This window comes from Pleurodeles waltl, chromosome 12 (assembly GCF_031143425.1).
Source record: "Pleurodeles waltl isolate 20211129_DDA chromosome 12, aPleWal1.hap1.20221129, whole genome shotgun sequence".
In the NCBI taxonomy this organism is placed as follows: domain Eukaryota; kingdom Metazoa; phylum Chordata; class Amphibia; order Caudata; family Salamandridae; genus Pleurodeles; species Pleurodeles waltl.
This window is the reverse complement of record NC_090451.1, coordinates 708,512,440-708,535,568: the sequence shown is the minus strand read 5'-3', so window position 1 is coordinate 708,535,568 and position 23,129 is coordinate 708,512,440. Positions and strand designations below refer to the sequence as shown.

The following is a 23,129-nucleotide window of genomic DNA, read 5'->3' as shown; positions in this document are numbered from 1 at the left end:
CCCAGGGATAGAACCCGCCTCAGGCAGAAGAATGAGAGAGTTCCAGGTCTCATGCCCTAGAGAGAGAATGAGACACTTCCAGGTCTCATGCCCCAGGGAGAGAACCCACCCCAGGCACAAGAATGAGAGAGTTCCAGGTCTCATGCCCCAGAGAGAAAATGAGAGACTTCCAGGTCTCATGCCCCAGAGAGAGAATGAGAGACTTCCAGGTCTCATGCCCCAGGGAGAGAATGAGAGAGTTCCAGGTCTCATGCCCCAGGGATAGAACCCGCCTCAGGCAGAAGAATGAGAGAGTTCCAGGTCTCATGCCCCAGAGAGAGATTGAGAGAGTTCCAGGTCTCATGCCCCAGGGAGAGAACCCATGGCAGGCAGAAGAATGCGGGAGTTCCAGGTCTCATACCCCAGGGATAGAACCCACCCCAGGCAGAAGAATGAGAGAGTTTCAGGTCTAATGCCCCAGAGAGAGTATGAGAGAGTTCCAGGTCTCATACCCCAGGGAGAGAACCCACCCCAGGCAGAAGAATGAGAGAGTTTCAGGTCTAATGCCCCAGAGAGAGAATGAGAGACTTCCAGGTCTCATGCCCCAGGGAGAGAATGAGAGACTTCCAGGTCTCATGCCCCAGGGATAGAACCCACCTCAGGCAGAAGAATGAGAGTTTTCCAGGTCTCATGCCCCAGAGAGAGAACCCACCCCAGGCAGAAGAATGAGAGAGTTTCAGGTCTAATGCCCCAGAGAGAGTATGAGAGAGTTCCAGGTCTCATGCCCCAGGGAGAGAACCCACCCCAGGCACAAGAATGAGAGAGTTCCAGGTCTCATGCCCCAGGGAGAGAACCCATGGCAGGCAGAAGAAAGAGAGACTTCCAGGTCTCATGCCCCAGGGAGAGAACCCACCCCAGGCACAAGAATGAGAGAGTTTCATGTCTAATGCCCCAGAGAGAGAGAATGAGAGACTTCCAGGTCTCATGCCCCAGGGAGAGAACGCACCCCAGGCACAAGAATGAGAGAGTTTCAGGTCTAATGCCCCAGAGAGAGAATGAGAGACTTCCAGGTCTCATGCCCCAGGGAGAGAATGAGAGACTTCCAGGTCTCATGCCCCAGAGAGAGAATGAGAGACTTCCAGGTCTCATGCCCCAGGGAGAGAATGAGAGACTTCCAGGTCTCATGCCCCAGAGAGAGAATGAGAGACTTCCAGGTCTCATGCCCCAGGGAGAGATTGAGAGACTTCCAGGTCTCATGCCCCAGAGAGTGAATGAGAGAGTTCCAGGTCTCATGCCCCAGAGAGAGAATGAGAGAGTTCCAGGTCTCATGCCCCAGAAAGAGAATGAGAGACTTCCAGGTCTCATGCCCCAGAAAGAGAATGAGAGACTTCCAGGTCTCATGCCCCAGGGAGAGATTGAGAGACTTCCAGGTCTCATGCCCCAGAGAGTGAATGAGAGAGTTCCAGGTCTCATGCCCCAGAGAGAGAATGAGAGAGTTCCAGGTCTCATGCCCCAGAAAGAGAATGAGAGACTTCCAGGTCTCATGCCCCAGAGAGAGAATGAGAGACTTCCAGGTCTCATGCCCCAGGGAGAGAATGAGAGACTTCCAGGTCTCATGCCCCAGAGAGAGAATGAGAGACTTCTAGGTCTCATGCCCCAGGGAGAGATTGAGAGACTTCCAGGTCTCATGCCCCAGAGAGTGAATGAGAGAGTTCCAGGTCTCATGCCCCAGAGAGAGAATTCCAGGTCTCATGCCCCAGAGAGAGAATGAGAGAGTTCCAGGTCTCATGCCCCAGGGAGAGAATGAGAGACTTCCAGGTCTCATGCCCCAGAGAGAGAATGAGAGAGTTCCAGGTCTCATGCCCCAGAGAGAGAGAACCCATCCCAGGCAGAGGAATGAGTTTTTCAGGTCCAGTGACATTTGAATGAGCAGCCACTTGACGGACTGCTCTCTGGTCTGCCCACTCCTTCTGGAGCGTGAACCAGACTCATAACTTCGTAAAGTCGTGCCCACACTTTGGTGTTCCTTGGCTTCCTTCGGTTGCTCGAAATGTTTCTTGGGAAATCGAGGTCTCGCTGCCACCGTGGAGAAGCGTCCGGGGTGAAAGTTACCCTACAAACTATCACTCTTGAGCCGTGAGACACCGCCTCACTCTAAGCCCGGTGTCCACGTGCATCAGTGCAGGCGGACTAAAATTAAGGAAAGGGCAGCCTGCGGTATTACCACTTGCCCCCCCCCCCCCCCCCCCGACCCATGATTCAAGTGGTGGTCTGTGGCCTGCAGCCCTTGTAACCACAGACCAACCATAGACACGGAGCAAGCCCTGAGGTCCTCGGATGGCCCTCGGCCAGCTCCCAGCATCCCTCTGCTGAAGGGGACGTCAAATGAATCAGTCATCGCTGCCTCGCGCCCCCCTCCGGAGTGAAATGGGTGGGCATGTGCCCACCTGCCGACATGCCAGCTTGTGGATTGAAAGAACAGGGACGGAGTGTTCCTCGTTACGTAGAAAGCTCTCCCTCCAAGCCCCGGATCAGCCACTTCTTATGTACCCGGGGGTTTCCATGGCAACCGCAGCTCAGCGATGAAAGCACATAGAGAAATGCACTCCAACAATTATTGTACTGATGTCATTAGCAACAAGGATTGGCTCCAGCATTCGGGCCCCCGCTCTCCCATTGACACGCCCCTCTCTTTGTGCATGGGTGGGGGAAAGACCAGCATCCGAGGCACGTGATGCCCTGGGCCAGGCAGGAGGCCCCATCACACAGTCACTATCGTGGCACACTTGTGCACACACAGAGGTCCCCCAGGGCCAGGCGCACAAACTGCGCGTACAACGCAGTAACAAGGTTGTCAGCTCGCCCTGCACTTACAGTGTGCACGGTTCACTATCACTTACCTCGCTTGGCACACTTACAGTCTGCACTTTCCACCGTCTCTGTGCACATCAAACGTGCACTTGTGTCTGTGAGGGTTTACACAAACTCGTGCACAGGGCACCGCAAGCGCACGCACACGACCTTTCAGAAACAGAAACCCTGGACAAACCGAGCTGGGGTGAAAAGGTTTTCTTGGGTAAAGACGTTTTCAACCCTTTAGCTCCCGCCGCCCCAGGCAAGTGTGTGCCAGTCCTGTGCCAGCCACAGGCGGGACTCTTTCCACTGAGGGTGGCAGAGAGACAGCCTCCGTGTGAAAAGGTGACCAGGGTCCATGTGAAAAAGTGTACACGGTGGTTGTTCCATGTTACGCGCCAGGATGACACCGCACCCAGGGATGTCACCTGTCCAAACATGGATGCACCTGGTGCTGCCATCCTGTGACGTCACAGGGCAGACACTCCTGGTCCAACGGCCACAGCTGCTGACACCAGAATGTAGTCGAGTCCCTCTGACCAGCACACTGCCAGGGCCGGGTTGTACTCACGACGTCATCGGTCACATTAGGTGTTATGTCATCCATGGCGTCATCAGTGTCGTCATGTGTGAGTTTAAGAGCAGTGCAGTAGGCAGTAAAACACCAAACGATTCGTGTATTCCAGTCCGTTTTATGCTTCTTATCCTCAAACCTGAAGTCTCCAACTAAACCTTGTCGCCCACGGATGTTTCCCTCATTCTGAGAAGTTGCTGGATTTTGCATCTGAGATTAATGCTCTTAATTTTACATTTGCTGGGGCTTATAACAATATACTTCATGGAGTCCAGCGTCCCTGTCTCCAGTTCCAACTGGGAACGAGGATGTGAAAACACCAGCCTAGGGCGTCTGCAGGGCGTGCGTCCTCCGCCCACAGGTGATTGGCTGCAGGGTGACATCCGTGTGTAGCTCCTCCCTTCCGGGTAGCAAACCTGGATAACTACATCTATAGGTACACGTGCAACAGGCCACGTGTGTTGTGCGATCAGCCATTTTCGGTAACATTAGCCAGAGTGCACAATATTTCTAGCTAAAGTGGGATGGGCTATTCTTTGGCAGTCACGGGGGGGTGGGGGGGGGGGGGGGGGGGGTCCAGGAGGCCCACAGCGGGTATCAGGGGACATCTCTGAACCCACTCCCCGGCCTCCCAGCCGCTGGCTGGTTGAATTATTCTGAGGGGAGCCAGAAATGTACGGGGCCCTTCACCAAAGAGAGGATGAAATGCAGCCATTCCCAAGTGGAGCCCAGTGACCACAGATGGAAGAGGCGAGCTCTTGTCTTGTTCAACCATCACAGGAAATGAATTTACGGGGGGCCTCTGGGGCTCAGAAACCAGAGCCCCGGCCCAACCATGGTCACAGGGCAAAACCCGCACACATCAACGGCCCGGCGAGGCACCCTCCTTTCACTGCGAGAATGAAAAATATTCATAGAGCGCCAAAGCCGCCCAGTACATGGTATCGCGGCGCTACTCTCACCACCGGGCAAAGGCCAGAAAGTGAAAATGTAAATACCAGGGTTTTGAGTCCTTTCCCCGGATGGAGGTCACAGCTTGTGGACCTCTCCCTTCAGACAGATCCAGCGGTAAGTATCAAACCGATAGATAAGCTAGGACGCGCAGGGCCACCTCAAAACTATCGGGGGACGCAGCCCCAGATCAGCAATCCCTCCACAAACCTGCAGGCTCTCAGTTCGATAGCATGCGTGTTCCTCTTCGGCGCCCCCTCCATCGCGTCCAGTCTCTCTGCTCCCCGATGTCTCAGATCCTCGGGTGCTTTAATGCAGTTACTGTGACTCTGTGACTGAGCGCTGTGTGCATGCGATCGCGCCACTGATGCCTAGGATGAAGGGTGAAACTACATGCCTCCTCTAGAACACATGACATAGGAAAGGACCCAATGATGCCTCTGGTACACATGACATATGGAAGAAAAATGCTTCCTCCGATACACATAACATACAAATGGACTTGTTGCTTCCTCCGGTACATATAACATATGAAAGGATTCCTTGGTTCCTCCTGTACACATCACTTACGGATGGGGCCCATCATTCCTCCGCCAATCAGCGCCTGCAGGGGTGGTTACTGACAGATTCAACTGGCCAAAGTTTCACCCAACTACAGTCAGCGGAGGAAGCGCCCAGAACTTGGACAGAACATCCACTCGTGGGTTCCTCACACGCTTCCAACATAGGTTACGCAAAACAGGCTACAGTGAAACGAAGCAGTTAGCTAGCCTGGGACTCTGGGACGAGAGATTGGCCTTCAGATAGCGAGAGACATGTAAACAGTTTCCACTGAGTGGGTTCTTATTTTTCACGTGCCTGGAGAGGCGATGCCAAGGCGGCTCCCGATGAGAACTTCCCGATACCTTCCCATGCCAGCAAGAGAGCATGGCAGAAAGTGGTCAACGTTACACTTACACGAATACAAATGATCTGGATTTCCAAACATGGTAATGATTATTGGTGAACTCTATGGTTCCCCTGGTATGGTTCACGAGGGACCAGGCTACGTTATGTTGGTTCACAGGAGGAGGAATGAGACCCCATGGTTACCCAGCTCTGAGATGACAGGTCAGACACTGTGGGTGCCCCTTCATGGATCCGCCTGGAGACCAGAGAGTCGGACCCTCCAGGATCTCTGACTGGGACATCACAGCATGTAGGTGGAGTCGTCTGCTGCAAACCTTCTTGGTTCTCTACCGTTGCGTCCTGAAGCCAGGTACAGGGATCACATTGACGCAAAGGCTGCAGTAACACTGATCGTTGAACGGGTGTCCTCACACACCTAAAGTGGTCATGAAAAGTCCATCAACAGCGGCCTTCAAACAGATGGCACAGGAATGCAGAGTTGTGGCACCAGTTATCAGATGTTGACGCAAATATTAATAGATAACATGGCCTAATTTGTATTGCATGTACAAAAAATGCTGCATTGATGGTTTAATCACCCGCCTGGTCTTGTCATATGCCCAAGATTTGGTACAACACTCTTTAAAAGTGGTGCAATATGTTTAAACACCGCCAACATGCTTCAGAAACTGTCTCAAATGTACCTTGTGCCATGTTTTTCACTTCAAATAATCCTATACATGCGGATAAGTATTTATGGAACATAAACCTAACTAGAGAGTGTAGAAAAAATGCAAGAGCCCTGTGCTTTGATTCACAATCACTTACAGTGCGGCAGGATGTTTGTAGGTCGTAAAGTCCATATACAGTCTGAACTTGAGGTTGCCTGTATACAGGTAAAGTTGTGATGGGACACTCTTGTTCCTGGATCCAACAAATGTGGGAACCTGCTTTCACTGAAGCATCAATGGTGCAGTAGCGTTTGCTCCTTGAAAACCGTAGCCAAGAATACAAAATTGTAACAGCCAAAGCCGAGAACAGCACGCTCTCAAGTAGAAGACCACAGAGAACATTCAACTGTTCATGGAAGGAGTTCACCTTTCCTGTTGATGGACCAGCAACGAGGACTGACGAGATCACTGGTGATGACCTTGGCCTCCCAAAAAATCTCATAACCAAACTTTTTTAAGTCCAGAGTCAAGCAGTGAGGACTATCTTCAACACTAATCGATGTGGCCTTGAAACACCTGCCTTCAAATCCCTCCATCGACTGCCTTTCGGTCCAAAAATCAAATTCAAGGTACATGTGTGGGTGATGTTTGAACCCAGGCTCTTCTTTAAACAGAAAATGGCAGCATTTGCAAAAATCACCCATCATCTCAATGCTGAGAATTGCTGTTCACCTCTAACAATGAAGACATTGAATCTAACTTGCTGGAGCGCTGGCCCAGTCCCAGCTGAAATACTGAGGTACAGTCTTTGCTAGGGTCCAAACAAGAACATCTACAATGGACCCTACAGACTAAAAACCAACCATACAGCATCACTTGCCCCAAAGAAAACTACCCCAGATCACTCCAGTCGGTGTAGCACCTCATCGGCTTCCAGTGACAGAGGACAGCATTGAAAGCAAAGTCAGGTGTCTTCAAAGCTTGTGAGAGACACAGCCGAATCAGCTACTGAGCTCAGACCACACTACATCCTCTGCTGCAACTGGAGGTCAGGCAGAGAGACGTGGTGGCGTGTGGTAGACTCAACAGGAAGAGCGAATGTCTAATAACTCATCGCTCTTTGCACTCAGAGGTGGAACGACTTGAGCCCAGAACAAGGAGTCAAAAAAATGTAGCTTTCTTCGAAAAGAAGCCACAGACTGTGGTGTCGTAGAATTGTACGTGCTAGGACCCCATACGTAGGGGCGGACTTATGAAGGAAATTACGTATTCAATATTGGAGGTGTCAGGGCGTGCTCCTAATAGTTACAGGGATACTGAGAGTTAGTTACATGTTGTACGCTGAAGAGTAAAGACGTTAATTCCAAGCTCTGTGTGTGGTGTGTTCTGATGCGTGCTACTGGGCTGGGAGGACGTGACCGGCGTGCCTCACCAAGACATTCTACTGCGCTCGCCGTGCTGATGCTCGCTCTGAGGCTCGGCCTCATGCCGCCCCCTCTTTCAGCTGCTTTCTCTCACACCATTTGCCTCTCTTTCCAACACTTTTCTTTCTTTTTCTTTGTGACTTTTAGCACATTTTTCCTGCTTGTTGCCGAGCTTTCACTCTACTTCTCTCACACCTTTCACCTCTCTGGTGCCACTGTTCCACTTTTTGTCACTTGCTACGCTCCTTTTTCTCCCACTCTGCTCACTCGGACTACTCTTGCCCTCTATCTCACTCTTTTTTGCCTCTCTTGTTTTACTACGTTTCCACTTTCTTTCACTCCTTTTTACCCAATTTTTGCCACTTTTTTATTGTCATTTCTTTGCTACATTTGCTGCCTCTTAATTTCTTTTTCTGCTTTCCCACCTTGATTTCCCCGTACTCACTTTCACTGTCTGGTTCCAGCTACTGCCTCCCATCTCTCCCACTGCTCACCACATTCCCTCTCAGCCCCACCAACCACACCTACGACCTCCTTCACTTCCTACACCTTCTTAGCGACAGCCTCAGCGTGGAGGTGCGCTGCAAGTGTGCTGAGGGCAGGCCAAAGTTAAGGCACTTTGTGCCCATCCTGGCTCAGCGCCAGGACCCCTGGTTCAAGGTCACTATTGCATGACCCAAGATGGCAACTCGCCTCATCCCTCCACGTCCTGAACCGGGACTCATCTCCCGGTGTGCTGTCGGACTGCTCCAATCAACACCAAAGGCACCGTCTCCCACGCCGCCTATCCTTCTTCCCTGACCCCATCAGAACCCCCTCACCATACCTGCGCTCCTGCACCCAGCTATACAGACGTGTATCACACGCCCCACTGGACCGCACCCTGCAGCACTACTACTTTCTTAAACACTTCGACATAATCTGGGACCTCCTACACAACCTCCCCTGGGACTAACTCTTGCTCACAGAGAAGTGGCTCAAACCTTCATCAGCCCCTGACATTGTCGATATCGTCCCCCTGGGATGCAAGGTCACTAGACAGTATTTATCCAGGAAACCGGGAAGACGACTTACAATTATATACAAGGAACACATCTTTTAGTCCCTGACCAAAGCCAATGTCTGCAACAAACTGGAACAAATGGCGTTCAAACTCATCATCTCCAACACCACCACCCTGGGAGGGGCCCTACTCTGCTGACCACCAGGGCCAAGAGCCAAATTCAGCAACCCCTTCACAGACATCATCACTCCTCTCCTTCTCAATTCTAGCTCCTTCATCCTGCTCAGTGACTTCAATTTCCACCTAGAGGACCTCACCGAACCAAACACTAACAACCTCTTGGACAACATGAACACACTCAGACTAACCCTATGTGTGAAGAACCCTGTCGCACAGCTGGCCATCTGTAAAACCCCATCTTCTTTGAACTCTCAGTGGACAAGAAAAGCCCAGCCCCCTCACATGGACCAACTTTTCTCTTGTCCTCTTCAATCTACACTTCAACCATGAAGAAACGCCCAAGACAACTGGAACACCATCTCTGAAGAAAAGCTGGTACAACAATGACCTTCAATGCACCAAACGCCACTGCAAGTTGCTTGAGCCACAACAACACTGGTAAACAATTCTGAAAATCAGCACTCTGGCAATGACACCAGCAACTAAAAGTAATCAACTGGAAGCCATTGATTGAGTGGATATACAAAAGTACCACCAACTCAGAGGAAATCATCTCCATATTGAAGGAAATCACCAAAGACTCCACCAGCTCCACTACCATCGGCCCTCTCTGGAGCCCTGCTCCCAGCTCCCGCCCTTCTTCTGCAAGAAGCTAAGCAAAATCTATGAGAACTTTGCACCCAAACCGAATCCCTCCACTCTAGCAGCTTTTCTTCAAGACAATGACAGCACCCAAGAAAACAAGAAGACTTGCTAGACCACAATCTCCCACATAGAAACTACCATTGCTGTGCGATCGAACCATAGAGGAGCCCAGTCATTTCCTACCCACACTTTGCCTTCGCCAAGGGACTCAAGACCATCTGCACTGCCTTAATCTGATCCTAAATGACACCTGGCTATTGCCTCAGACCACTGGAAAAACACCACCTGAAGAAACCCACAGCAGACCCTTTCCTCATCAGAAAACAACAGACCCATCCCTCTGCTCCCCTACCCAGAAAAAAATCTTGGAGAGGAACCCATCAACGAGAAACTAGCAAACCATCTGAAAAACAACCACCACCTCCTGGACCCATCTCAATCAGGCTTCAGACTGAAACAAAGCACCAAACAAAAGTTCCCTCATCACCACCATTAACAACATCAGCACCATCATGTACATAGGCAACACCACAGCCTTCATCCTCCTTAATGTCTCCATGCCTTTCAATACTGTCTCCCACCTGACCCTCATCCACGCATCTTCAAGCCAAGAATTGGACGAACAGCTCTTCAGTGGATCAGCTCCTTACTCAAAGGATGCACACAGAAAGTAGGCATTACCCCCTCTGAACCCACCAAGTTTAACTGTTGAGTCCCCAATTTATCATCACTCGGCCCCACGCTCTTCAGTATCCACATGGATCCACTCGCTAACATTGTGCAAACTTATGGAATCAACATCATCTCCTACAACAAAGACACAACATAGTCTCTCTGTCTAAGGGCCCTGCCAGCACCGAAGAAACATTCACCCTTTGTGTGAAATTCACTTACCAGGTGTAGGAAGCTGGTCTGGTGTGTGGTGGGTACCTAAGGTACTTACACCAGGTCCAGGGATCCCCTCTTAGTGAAGTGTAGGCAGTGTCTAGAAGTTGGGCTCTCTAGAGGTAGCTGTGGATGAGCAGCCAAGGCTTATTTAGGAGACATGCAAAACCACTGTAGTCACACAGCGCTTGCACATATGAAAGAAAACATTCAGTTGTTAAAAAATAAAGGTACTTTATTTTTGGTCACACAATACCACAAAGTACTAGAAGGGCAACTCTTCAATAGGAGGTAGGTAATACACTGATTATATACACTAGTAAACGGCAATAGGCATAGAAAAGTTAGAAAACAGTGCAAATAGTAATAACCATAGTAACCCTAGGGTAAGCCCAAACCATATACTAAACAAAATGGAATGCGAACACAGGACCCTCACCTAGGTAAGTGGAATGTGTAGAAGGGAGCTGGGAGTACTAGAAAACCACAGAGGTAAGAAAAACAGTATCCCCCAGCAACCAGGAAAGCAGGAGTATATCACTGGAATTTCCACAAACCACCCTAAAGGAAGGAAAAGAAGAAAATAAGACTCCCAGACAAGACTGCAGGAAACCAGCAGCAGATTCCTGGAGAGGAAGACCTGTGGAGGGAGGGGACCAAGTCCAAGAGTCACAGTGGAGTCCAGGAGGAGTAGGAGCTACTACCCAACCAGATGTACTTGCAGGAGTAGGTCAATGTTGATGAAGAGAAGGTCAGCACTGCAGCCCTGGAGCTGGAGAAGAATTCATGAGTGGTGCAGAAGATGTCCCACGCTGGAAGGAAGATTGCAGACAGGTGTTGGTGCAGGAATTCCACCAACAAACCTTGGCAAAGGCAAATATAGCGGTTGGCGAAAAGTGGTGCTGCTGGGGACCAGCAAGGTCCAGGAGGACCTGACCCAGGAGGGGGAGTCAAGGGGACCCTCAGCAAAACAGAGAGCCGACAGGAGCAGAACTAGCACCCACAGTAGTCTCACAGGACGAGGAAACACAGAAATTGCAGGAGGAGCCCACTGAGCACACAGAAGAAGGCCCCCATGCCGCAGGAGAACCACGCAGAGGGCTGTGCATCGCAGGAAGGAGTGCTGAGGGCTGGAGCTGCATGTAGCTTGAAGTTCCCTTGGAGAGATGCAAGCCTTGGCAGTTGCAAGAGACATGGTGCACAGGCGTACTGTCCTGCGTGGGAAGGCAAAGGCTTACCTCTACCAAAGTTGGACAGCTGGCAGAGAGGACCAAGAGGACTACTCAAGACCACCACTTGTGATGCAGGATCCATGCAGCTCAGGATGCGAGGAGTTCCACGCAGCCGGTCATTGCTGCAGTAGGTGCCTGCGGATGTAGGGGAGCGACACCTTCACTCCAAAGGAGATTCTTTCTTCCTTCTCATGCAGAATGAAGACTTTCCACACTCAGAGGATGCACAGCCGGGGAAATGTTGCAGAAGCTGGAAGGAGCCGTGGAAACAATGTTGCAAGAAGAGTCTTTGTCGTGGATGCAGATTGTCGGTCCATGGAGGGTCCAGATGGGGTTCCAGTGGCTAGAAGTCAAAGTGGAGTTTGCAGAGGAGTCCTGCTGGAATCTTGCAAGCCGAATCTGAGGACCCACCCAAGAGAGAGACCCTAAAGAGCTGTGAAAAGGAGATTGATCACCTAGCCAGGTGACCACCTATCAGGAGGGGGCTCTGATGTCACCTGTTTGGCTTGGCCACTCAGTTGCTCCCAGAGGTCCCTGTCAACCTTGGATTCAAGGTTGCAGAACCCAGGGACCCTCTGGAGGAGCTCTGGGCACCTCCCCTGGGGCAGGGTCACGTCCCTTTCCATTGTCCAGTTTCATGTCAGAGCAGGGACTGGGGGTCCCTGAACCGGTGTGGGCTGGTTTATGCACAGAGGGCACCAAATGTGCCCTTCAAAGCATACCCCTCCCAAGCCAGTCACATCTATTTCCAAAGGAAATCCTTTGTTCTGACTTCCCAAGCTTCAACAGATCAAGCAGCAGGAGGGCAGAAACCTGTCTGATTGGTGGCAGCAGTTTGGGCTGCCCGGAAAACCTTAGAAGACTGGTGGTAGCTATGGTCGGGGTCCTCTAATGAGCCCCTAGTGACCTATGTCCAGTACATGCATAAAATGGAGTCCCGCTCTCATGAAGTCCAGGAAAAAGGAACTAGAGTGTGTGGGGGCACCCCTTCTAGTGCAGTGGTGCCCTCACACACAGGTGCTTGCACCCTGCCATCTGGGCTGAGAGGGACTATCAAGGGGTGACTTACTCTGTGTGTGTGTGTGACATAGCTGTTTGCATAGAGCTCTCTTCTAAATGGGGGGCCAAGTGTAGGGATCCAAGGAGGGGTGCAGTAGAGGTGAGAGATGGGAGCCTAAGCACTATTCGAGCAGACGCGGGCTGGATGGTCTGAAATCTCTTGATGAGGTAGTTGGAAATGTCTACATAGTGTGCATTGCCGTAATTCGACAGTTTAGGCTTAAATCACCAATTTACGGGTCTCTACCAGTAACCAAGGGAACACCCCTTGAAGCAATTTGAGAACACTAAAACAGGAGGTGACCGCACCACTGACTTGCTTAACCCTGGACAGGTTGTTGTCCAGGATAATGCCATCGGTTTTGGCCTGTTGGTGGGCTGAGGGATGCCTTACAGTTCCTTGGACTGCCAGCCTTCTGCCCAACACAGGTATTATGGTCACATAGCATAATCTCAGTTTTATCACTGTGTCACATTGTGTGTCATGCAGGGAGAAAGGTTTTTATATGGAGCAGTGACATTTTTTAGATGAAGAAGTGAGATACATATCATCTGTAGGAGCGATCTCAAAGCCGTATAACCTGACAGCATCTCCGAACAGTTACAGGTAGATGTTGAATAGGGTAGGTATCAGAGAGGATCTGTCAAACACCACAGTGCACCGTAGAGGGATTAGAAGCAAAACGTTTCAGGAGGACTGAATGTGATCTGTCAGATAAAAAGGATGCAAGCCATGTAATGGCCTCTAGACAAATTCCACTGCTGTGATTATGTTGAAGAGATGGCGCATCAAGATGGCATTGAAGGCTGCTGACAGGTCGAGGACAATCATGGCCATGGATGCTCCCTGAGTCCCTAAACAGCGGTGTCACCTGTGGAGGTCAGAATTAAAGCTTTGGTGCCGTGTGTGGCCCTAAATCCTGACTGGGAAGAGTCCAGTAGGGTGTTGCTAGCCAAATAGACAGAAACTTGAACATTGATCTGTTTAAGGACTTTGTCTGGGTAAGACAATACGGAAATAGGACGGTAGTTTGAAAGAATCTTAGGGTCAGTTGAGGGTTTTTATCAGTCAAGGAACAGCCTTGGCATGCCTCCATGGCAAAGACTTGAAAGAAATATTGAAGATTGGGGCGAGTACCACACCCATCGTGTGACGGCAGAGAAAATAAGGGTAATGAGGACAGGGGTTGTCTGGAGAACCAGATTTGACAGGTTGCCTCAGTCTCATAGTAGGTTCAAGACTGATGTGAGAGAAGTTAATGAGTGAGGACGCTTGATAGATGTCGATTAAAAAAAAGGACAAGGAATCGAGGTTGAGGATCAAATTTATTACAGCGGGTCTTGGTTTTATTCAGAAAGAAATCAGACATTGCATAAGTCTTCAGCGGGGGCGGCATACTAAGCACAAAATGTCTTTAATGATCATGATGAGTTCACAAGCAGAGGCAGCTCTTCTAGATTTGCTTAGCAAGGTGATTCGGTCGTAGGCGGCGTATATGCCGATGGGAATTGTTGAGGGCAGCTTTATATCCTCCCTATGTGGCTCAGCACGATTGTGTCTCCGGGTAGGTCCTAACCCTTTACAGTGGCGTTTGAGTTCCCTTATATCATTGTTGTACCACTTGTGAAGCGTCCTTCCCAAGGCGGCGTTCGGGTTTCATGGGGGTGCAGCTGTTTAGTGATCAGTTATTCTGCTGTGGAAAGAGTCAACTGCATTGGTCAAATTTTTGGTGAGTGAAAGCAGGAAGCGTGCTCATGAAGCTTCCAGAATGGGACGAGAGGCGTGTTCTGAAAATCTTAGTTTAGTGGTGGACTCAGGGGTAGCAATGTGTGTTAGAAATATTGTAAAAGGAACGTGGAAGCTCAAGATAAAGTGGTTAGAGCTGATGACTGGTACAGAGGGTTGCAACAGGATGTTTTCAGTGTTGGAAAAGATGAGAACTAGGAGTGTGTGCAGTCAAAGACTAGTTGCTTTAGCTCTAAGATAGAGCGATCATCTAACGGTACACGTGAATCATGGATCTGGGATAAGACCAGCTGAAAATTGAATTTCCTGGTACTAAGAAGTTTTGGTATTTCTGAGGAAAAGGGGCTAGCAGTTGTGCTTGCCTCATAGTAAAGCCTTTTTGGGGCTGAGAGGACGGTAAATAATGGCTCCACAGATGGAGGAAACATTTCTGAGTCATAGTTTAAAAAGTATATATGTGATCTATTCTCAGAAATCTGAAGTTAAAAAGGGGCAGAATTAGGTTGTCACAGTAGATAATTGTGACTCCCACCAGCCCCCTCCTTTTTTGACAGTCCTGCCTTGACGGATGATTTGACACACAGGAGGAATGGCATCACAATGTCAGGATTAGATAAAGAATTGAGCCAAGATTTCCTAATAATAATTAATTATGTCCATGGATGTCAGTGGCATTCCAGCAGTCCATCTGGTGTTTGAGTAAGGAATGGGAGTTGCAGGAGAGGCCTGAGATAAGGTTTTGACCCTATGAGGAAGAAGAGAGATGTGAGCATCAGGGGGAGTTGCCCTACATCCCCTAGTTCATGTAGCTGAAGGACACATAGAAGGAATCGGAGGTTTAGTGTGGAGCCAGGCAGAAACAGGAAGGCTTGCAATTAGGGCAGGAGAAAGGACCTTTTACCGACACGGGAGAAGCCTGCTGCAAAAGGAGTGCGGGAACAGATGTCTTTGTAGGGTGGTGATGGTTTGCACATCATTGATCATTTTTACCGTAGGGGCTATTGAGGGAGGACCAGGGTCCCTGGTGCTGTCCGCAACCCATGCACAAATAGGCTTAGATGGGATTGCCTTTGGCACACCTGCTGCGTGCATGCACTGCATGACCAAGCTGCAGCCACCATGAGATAGTCGCCCCAAGGAAGAAGGGGTGGCACTTCTGTGTGTGAGTGAGGGGAATAATGCTGCACCAACTGGATTAGAAACAAGCATATACAATGAAATAGGTCCCACATTTGAGGAAGTTAGAGCTATTGGTGTTATAAACGCATAACTGGACTTTTTTTGCCACATAAATTGGTCAACCCTGCTGCATAATTTGTTCCTCTCTGCCACATAATCCCAGTGGTACCTGCATATAACTAAAGACTTCTATTTACCTTCTTCCTCTATCTGCAGCAAAAAATGAAAATATTGCCATTATTTATTATATGTTTTTATATTATTATTTTGAGGACCCACCAACCTAGTGTGGCGACCCAGAGATGACCTAGACCAAGGTTCTGCAAAGTTGGTCCTGGAGACCCGGGTCCATGCCAGATTTTTAGCATATCCACATTTCGAATAATGTAGATTTCTGAAACATCTTTTTTCTAAATGTGGATATGCAAAAAATCTGGCATGGACCTGGCTCTCCAGGACTGACTTTGCAGAACCCTGACCTAGACAGAGAAAGCACATCATGCAGTGATTTATGAGCAGAAATGTTTTGAAAATGAAATGCCTCAAAAAGCATTATGGGTTGAGTTTCCGAGAGCAGCGAATAGTTTAGTATGTTGATTGTAATGCTCAGAACAGCCCCTAGAGGGCACCACAATAAAAACAGCATTTGTAAGCAACAAGGTCATGTCACCATATAGTCAGCCCCTAGAGAGCATAATGACATGAAAACAGAATGGCAGAAAGTAATACAGTGTATTAATTTATAGAGCCCCTAGAGGGCATAGTGCATTACACATGTTGAGGCCTAGCAGGCCTACTCCAATACTATTAAAAACAAGGCCCTCACAAAAACAAACTACTCCAAGCTGTACTTAAAAATGTTTTAACCATGAGAAAGCTTTAAAAACAGCGAATGGTGGGAGAGGTAACTATTTTGGGTTCCCCCAAACCTAGTGTGGGGAGCCAGAGATGACCTAGAAAGAAATAGTGTATCATGCTGAATGGTTTGTTGATGGTCCCATTGTCATAGGACCACCACAGGCTGAGTTATGGGCCAAAAATTTTTGAAAAAGAAATGCCCTGCAAAGCATTATGGGGTGAATTTCCCAGAGTGCAGTGAATATTGTAGTATCGGCTCTCCTGCTGTAGGCATGAGGATTTCTGTGGGTTTTTTCTTTTTAAATGCTCCAGTTTGTATATTTTTCAATTGCTAAACTTGTATGTAAGTGGTAGTCATGTAAAGCGCTCCTCAGATTGCGTTTGCGCTATATGAAACTTCACTCATGTAAAGCACTCCTCCGATCGATTACATGCTAAATGAAACTTCACATACTCATGTAAAGAGCTCCTCCGATCGAGCTTGCGCTATTCGAGACTTCACATACTCATGTAAAGCGATCCTCCGATTGAGCTTGCGCTATATGAAACTTCACGTACTCATGTAAAGCGCTCTTCCGATCGATCTGGCGGTATATGAAACTTCACATACTCATGAAAAGCGCTCCTCCAATCGACCTTGCGCTATATGAATCTTCACGTACTCATGTAAAGCACTCCCCCAATCGATCTTGCGCTGTATGAAACTTCACATACTCATGTAAAGCGCTCCTCCGATTGATTTCATGCTAAATGAAACTTCATGTACTCATGTAAAGCGCTCTTCCAATCGAGCTTGCGCCATATGAACCTTTAAAACAAAAGATATTAAATAAAATAAAAAAAAGAACCCCCTCCAGCTTGCAGCCTTTGTGCACAGATACACAAAAAAACAGCTGCAGGCCCGAAACAAGGAAGGAGGAGTAGCAACATACAGCGACAAAGTGCGAAGCGGTGAGGCAATAGAAAACGTAGTGCGCCACACTGAGCTATATGGCTGATTGTGCAGTAATGGATCTAACAGGCCAGTCTCCAAGGCTGTAAGAAAGCCGCCTCAAGGCGGGACAAACATAAAGCATTCACCTATGAAATCAAAGGAATTTGGAATGGCATGCCAAAGAAAAAGTGAAAGGGATGGGCGTGATGCAAGCCCACAGATGTAGATTACAACATGCCGCGAGAGGGCGCATGTGCGCAGCCTGGGCTCGACCTAAAAAGTCCTAGTTTATAAAGGAAAGGAAGCACCTAGAGGAAAATGTAAGTTTGCACTGAGATCCTTAAACCAGAACTCGGTTCTGTCCATCTGCACAGTCACCAACTGAACTTTTTAGGCATTTAGTTATTCCAACCATATTCGTGCTAGAGTTGACATTGTGTTCAGTTGAAGCTCTGAAAGAGACAACACCAAACCACCACCCCAGGAGAAGCATTTGTCCAACCTCTAGTTTCTGCCATTCTACTGGAGCAATGCCTGTACTAAGTTCCAACCGCCTGGTTGGACTCTCCTTGCTGGTGCCTGGAGCAGTCCCTCTGCTAAGGACTCACCCACCAGGTGCTCATCCCGCTACTGTCTCTCGCTCACCTGGACCTTGGCCTCTTCAGACCCCGGGACGATGAAGGGCAGCTTGTTGGCCGTGATGTGGGACTTCGGAAGCAGGTAAGGGAAGGAAGAGTCTTTGTACTTTGTCTTCATTGTCTAGAAAGGAAAGAAAGTCAGTGCAGGACCATAAATCTGACGTCAAGTAGGAATTAAAGAAAAACACAAACAGCGCTATCCAAACAGGCGGTGGATATGTTTCTTTGCAAAATACATTTCTTTGTAATCCCTGAAAATATCTTTGTTACCACAGATTTCTGTGTTTCTTGCAAATTTTGGACATTTTGCAAATCTTAAACAGGTTTTTGAAACTCTATGAGTTACCTTCTGATCCGCCACCTCTGCGTAAATTTCCAGACATATGTAAAGTGAGTAGAAACACCAGAACGAAAGCAGGGGTGACCGGTCCAAAGAGGCGACCTGCAGTCACCGGCAACACTGACCAAGATACCCATTTTAGCAGCAGTTCACCTGAGTTCATGGCTGTCCGGGGAGCGGGCCCAGCACAGACGGGGTCCCCGGGGAGCGCGGGCCCAGCACAGCAGGGGGTCCCCGGGGAGCGGGCCCAGCACTGGTGCGCCCTCAGCTGTACTAAGATGCAGGTGGGGGGCCGAGGAAAGCTGTCTGAGATACAGGTCCACGACCCCCGCGCATACACAGAAAGGCTGTCGCGACATGCTTGGTGAGAGGGGCGCAGTCTGTGCTCAGCCCCCACAGGGGTTAGATGAGGAGAGCTGAGCGCAAGGGGCAGAGAGACCGAGTGTTTCAATGATCTTTTTTACTAACTCAAGCATGTGAAGAATCCGCTTCACGCACCTTTCTCGGTATGTTTGGCATTCGCTAAGAAAAATTACTGACTTTTCACTGGCATCAATCAGATTTCTCCTTTCGGTGCCCCCCCCCCCGGAAAGTTTATAATAGTTTTGCAGATTTCCAGGCCTGTGCGCAGCTGGTGCTGCCCTGGGGCTGAAGGGGGCGCGCGCCTTGGCATTCAGTGAGGTACCCTGGGCTGGATGAGTGGAAGAGAGCTCTCTCCACCCAGCGCCTGGAGGCGGAGCCAACAGCGTACAGAGCCTCCTGGTGCCCAACAGACCACTACACATATGCAGAGCGCACATGTGGTAAGGAGTCTGATGCCGGTGGCAAAGGGGTGAAGAACATGGCGGATCACGGGAGTTATATGGAACTCTTAATGGGTTCCACCTCCTGTAGGTGCCAAACCTCAATACCTGAGGGCACTGATGGGGCTACAGCGCCTAGAAGGTCCCCACCGGCTGGAGTTGTCCATCCTAGCCCCCGATGGGAAGGCTTGAAACAGCTAGTGTACAGCATCACTCAGGCCTGTGGCCCTCGGCCCTCAGTAGCGAACAGCGCATGGCATGGAATCTGGGGCACACCAAGGGATGTCGGGTGAAACGGGGGTGCAGACCTAATTACTGCTCAAGAAGCCATTTAAAAAACAAAGAAGCTCTTAGACAATTTGCGCTCACGGTTCGGTTAATACCCAGTTGGGGAGCTCGGTGCTGGCATTAAGCTTGCACTGAGGCAGTGCTTAATTTGTAAATAAAAATGTGCCGGTGCCCTAAGCCCTCCTCTTAAACACGCGGCTGCAGCAATGAAACGTGCGAGCACGGAATACTCAGGCAGCATAATCCTGAAGCCATCTCGGGCCCCGTCAATCCATTTAAAGCCACTCCCTGCCCCTTCAGCTCACTCCTGCAGCTTTCTGCTTTCCCCCTTTGTGACGCTTTGTCGTTTTTCCTTCTTTCGTCTTTCCCTATGCGTCTTTTGTTCGCAGCAAATACTTGAGGCAAAAGAATAAGCCCCGGCCATCAAAAATAAGTGCCGGTGCTCAGCACCGGAAACAACAAGCACAAATTAAGCACTGCACTGAGGGCATTTTTCAACTTGTGCAACTTATCCAGGTTGCGGAAAAGGAGAGGGGGGAGAGAGAGAAAGAGAGAAAAGGGGGGGACACAGGCTGGTTCCTCAAAAGAACAAGTCTCTTCTCCTTCGAACAGAGGGCAAGAAACTCCCTTCTTAAGCCTCGCCTGGCACAGAACACGACAGTGTATGACCAGGAGTTGGTGGGAGAGACGCCCGTCCATCTGTGGCGCTCCAGTGGTCACAAGAAGGAGACATAAGTGTGTGGTCGTGAGCTGGACGAGCGGTGACGAGGAGTGGTACCCAGTCTGTCATGGGCACGTCAGTGGTGGGCATCCCTGCATGGCACGGGGCTGTAGTGTGGTTCATCCCACCCTCTCAGCATGTCCTGCTGTGATTCCGTGCTGGAGAGCCGAGCTCCCAAGGCCTCACACGGGGGTGGACCTGTGACAACGGGGCAGGGCCGCCAGACCCACCCACCGTGCACAATGCGGCTACTCCCACGCCCAGGTGCGGCTGGCACCTTTCATTCAGAACCAGCAGCCACCGGTTCCTGTAGGCAGGCTCTACAGGGCGGGGGCTGGCAGGGGCGCACGCCTGGGACGCCCCTTGCACCCTCCTCAGCCTGGCGGGTCCGCCTTGGTTTGCTTACTGGTGATGTCCGAATACACTGGAAGTTTCTGAAATGCAACTGAAGTGCCCTGTGCAGGTGTTTACTAAGCCAAGATCGCGTAACTTTTTTACGTTTTAATAAGCATTCGTCATTTAGTCCTTTGCATACGAAATGCTTAAGACATTTTTTAAAACGTTATCAGAGCTGGGGAAGCAGATTGAGGTGCAGATGCTGTCGGTCTGACCCAGACAAGCGCGGACCAGGTGCCCCCGACGCACAGCTGGCCTTCAGTGATGCCTGCTGGCACAGCTCGGGAGGGCACCACCCCAGCGCCGCCGGATGCAGGGCGCGCCCCGCGCAGTGCCCTCGCAGCCAGGGTGCCCCTCCAGGGATACGTGGGACATAGAGATGCTGGGAGGGTCGGGGACCACTCCAGAGGAATGCAGAGAGCTCAAGGATGCTGACGAGCTCACGTCGCTGGCTCTCGCCCGGGTGCAGGGTCCCCCAGGAGGGGAGAGCCCAGCCCCTTCCAGTGACCCCTGGGGCGTGGGCTCGGGTCTGGGGGAGCACCCACTGCATCCTCTCCCGGGCACCGGGGATGCTGCGGGTGAGAGTGGGCAGAGGGCTCCCTCCAGCGGTCGCACGTGGTATGAGCGTCAGTACAAGTCAATGCACCCCATTCACACAACTCAGAGTGGCCCAAAGGGGGCGAATACATTAGGTGTGGCAGTAAGTGCACTGCCCCGTCAAGCATCGGGAGAGCACTTCAGCACCACAAGGCTCTGCTTGAAAATCGGGGGGCCCTCTCATCTCCCCAAACAATTCATTTCTGTTATGTATTCATTAATCAGACCTGGGCCTGGCAGGATGTGCTGGGCACACGGTGGCTCCCTGCTGCTGATGGGGGCAATGATGTCCTCTGAAAGTGACTTTAAGGCACGTGTGCCAGAATTACACAAACACAAGATACAAACAGCTCTTTAAACCACGTGAACAGAGGCAGCGGAAGGAGAGCTGTCCCCCTACACCGTCAGGGGAAATGACGTAACGAGGGGGTGTCCCCCTTACATCCATCATCCATGGGGCTCCTCACTCACTCTCCATGTCCTGCATCAAGCCCAGAGTCTCCCAGCCACGTGTCCCCACTGGCCCCTCTCCTTGTAGAGTGCCACCTGGCGTCCATGCCCCCCACTTACAGGGTGCTGCAGGAGTCCTACCTATGCCCCCAAGTGGGGTAACCAGCCGACCCTTACCCCTCCCAGGACTGACCTTGGTGTGGTTCCAGCGCTGGATGAAATGTCGCGACACGTCCCTCGCCGCCTTCCCATGGACCACCGCGGCGATGTCCCTCCAGGGCATCCGGGGGTTCCTGGTCCGGTCGATGAAATCTGAAAACAGGAGGGTCATGAGATGACGTGTAGAGGGTACTGAAGTATATCGCCCCAGTTACTAAAGTATATCTGCCGAGTTACTTAAGTGTATCTCCCATGTTACTTTACTATATCACCCTAACTCTTGAAGTGTACCAGCCTAGCTCTTGGAGTATATCTCCCCAGGTACTGAAGTATATCTCCCATGTTAATTTAGAATGTCAACCCAGCTCTTGGACTATGTCACCCCAGCTCTAGGAGCATATCACCACAGTTACTGAAGTATATCTCCCCAGATCTTGAAGTACAAATCCCCAGTTACTGAAGTATATCTCCCCAGCTCTTGAAGTACATCTCCCCAGTTACTGAACTTTATCTTCTCAGCTATTGAGGTATACCTCCCCAGTTACTGAAGTATATCTACCGAGTTACTTTAGTATATCACCCTAGCTCTTGAATGATACAACTCTAGCTCTTGAAGTATAGCTCCCCAGTTACTGAAGTATAGCTCCCCAGTTACTGAAGTACATCTCCCCAGGTACTGAAGTACATCCCCCAGTTACTTAAGTATATCTTACGAGTTACTGAAGTATAGCTGCCCAGTTACTGAATTATATCACCATAGTTACTGAAGTGTATATCCCAGATACTGACATATATCTCCCAAACTCTTGAAGTATATCTCACCAGTTGCTGAAGTATATTTCCCCAGTTACTGAACAATATCTCCCCAGTTACTCAAGTGTATCTCCGCAGTTATTTAAGTATATCTGCCCAGCTCTTGAAGTCTATTTCCTGAGCTACTCTAGTATATCTCCCCAGGTATTGAAGTACATCTCCCCCCAGGTATTGAAGTAGTTCTCCCCTGTTACTGAAGTGTATGTCCTCAGTTATTTTAGTATATCTCCCCAGTCACTAACGTATATCTCCCAAGCTCTTCAAATATATCTACTTAGTTACTGAAGTATGTCTTCCCAGTTACTGAAGAATATCTCCCCAGTCACTGACGAACATCTTCCAAGTTACTCAAGTACATCTCCCCAGTTAGTGAAGTATATCTGCCCAGTTACTGAAGGATACCTCCCCTGTTATTGAAGTTTAATCTCCCAAGTTACTGAAGTGTATCTCCAGTTATTGAAGTATATCTCCACAGTTACTGAAGAATATCTCCCCAGTTACTAAAGAATATCTCCCCAGTTACTAAAGAATATCTCCCCAGTTATTAAAGAATATCTCCCCAGTTATTAAAGAATATCTCCCCAGTTATTAAAGAATATCTCCAAAGTTACTGAAGTACCTCTGCTCAGTTACTGGAGTATATTTCCCAACCCATTTACTTAAGTATATCTGCCAAGTTACAGAAGTATATGTGCCCAGTTACTGAAGTATTTCGCCCCAGCTGCTGAAGTATTGCTTACCAGGTATTGAATTATATCTCCCAGTTATTGAAGTATATCTCCAGTTATTGAAGTATATCTCCAGTTATCAAAGTATATCTCCAGTTATCAAAGTATATCTCCAGTTATCAAAGTATATCTCC

The 23,129-nt window shown here is 49.7% G+C and overlaps 1 protein-coding gene across 2 annotated transcripts in view; it reads right to left on the bottom strand.

Annotated features, from left to right (window-relative positions):
• Positions 1-23,129, bottom strand: part of PLD2 (phospholipase D2) — a 205,023-nt gene that overhangs the window by 29,584 nt on the left and 152,310 nt on the right. For both annotated transcript variants that reach the window (XM_069215728.1, XM_069215730.1), the window contains 2 exons: positions 21,489-21,607; positions 17,708-17,821 (listed from right to left, as the gene is read on the bottom strand). In XM_069215728.1, coding sequence (XP_069071829.1) covers positions 17,708-17,821; positions 21,489-21,607 — 233 coding nt within the window. The remainder of the gene's footprint in view (positions 1-17,707; positions 17,822-21,488; positions 21,608-23,129) is intronic.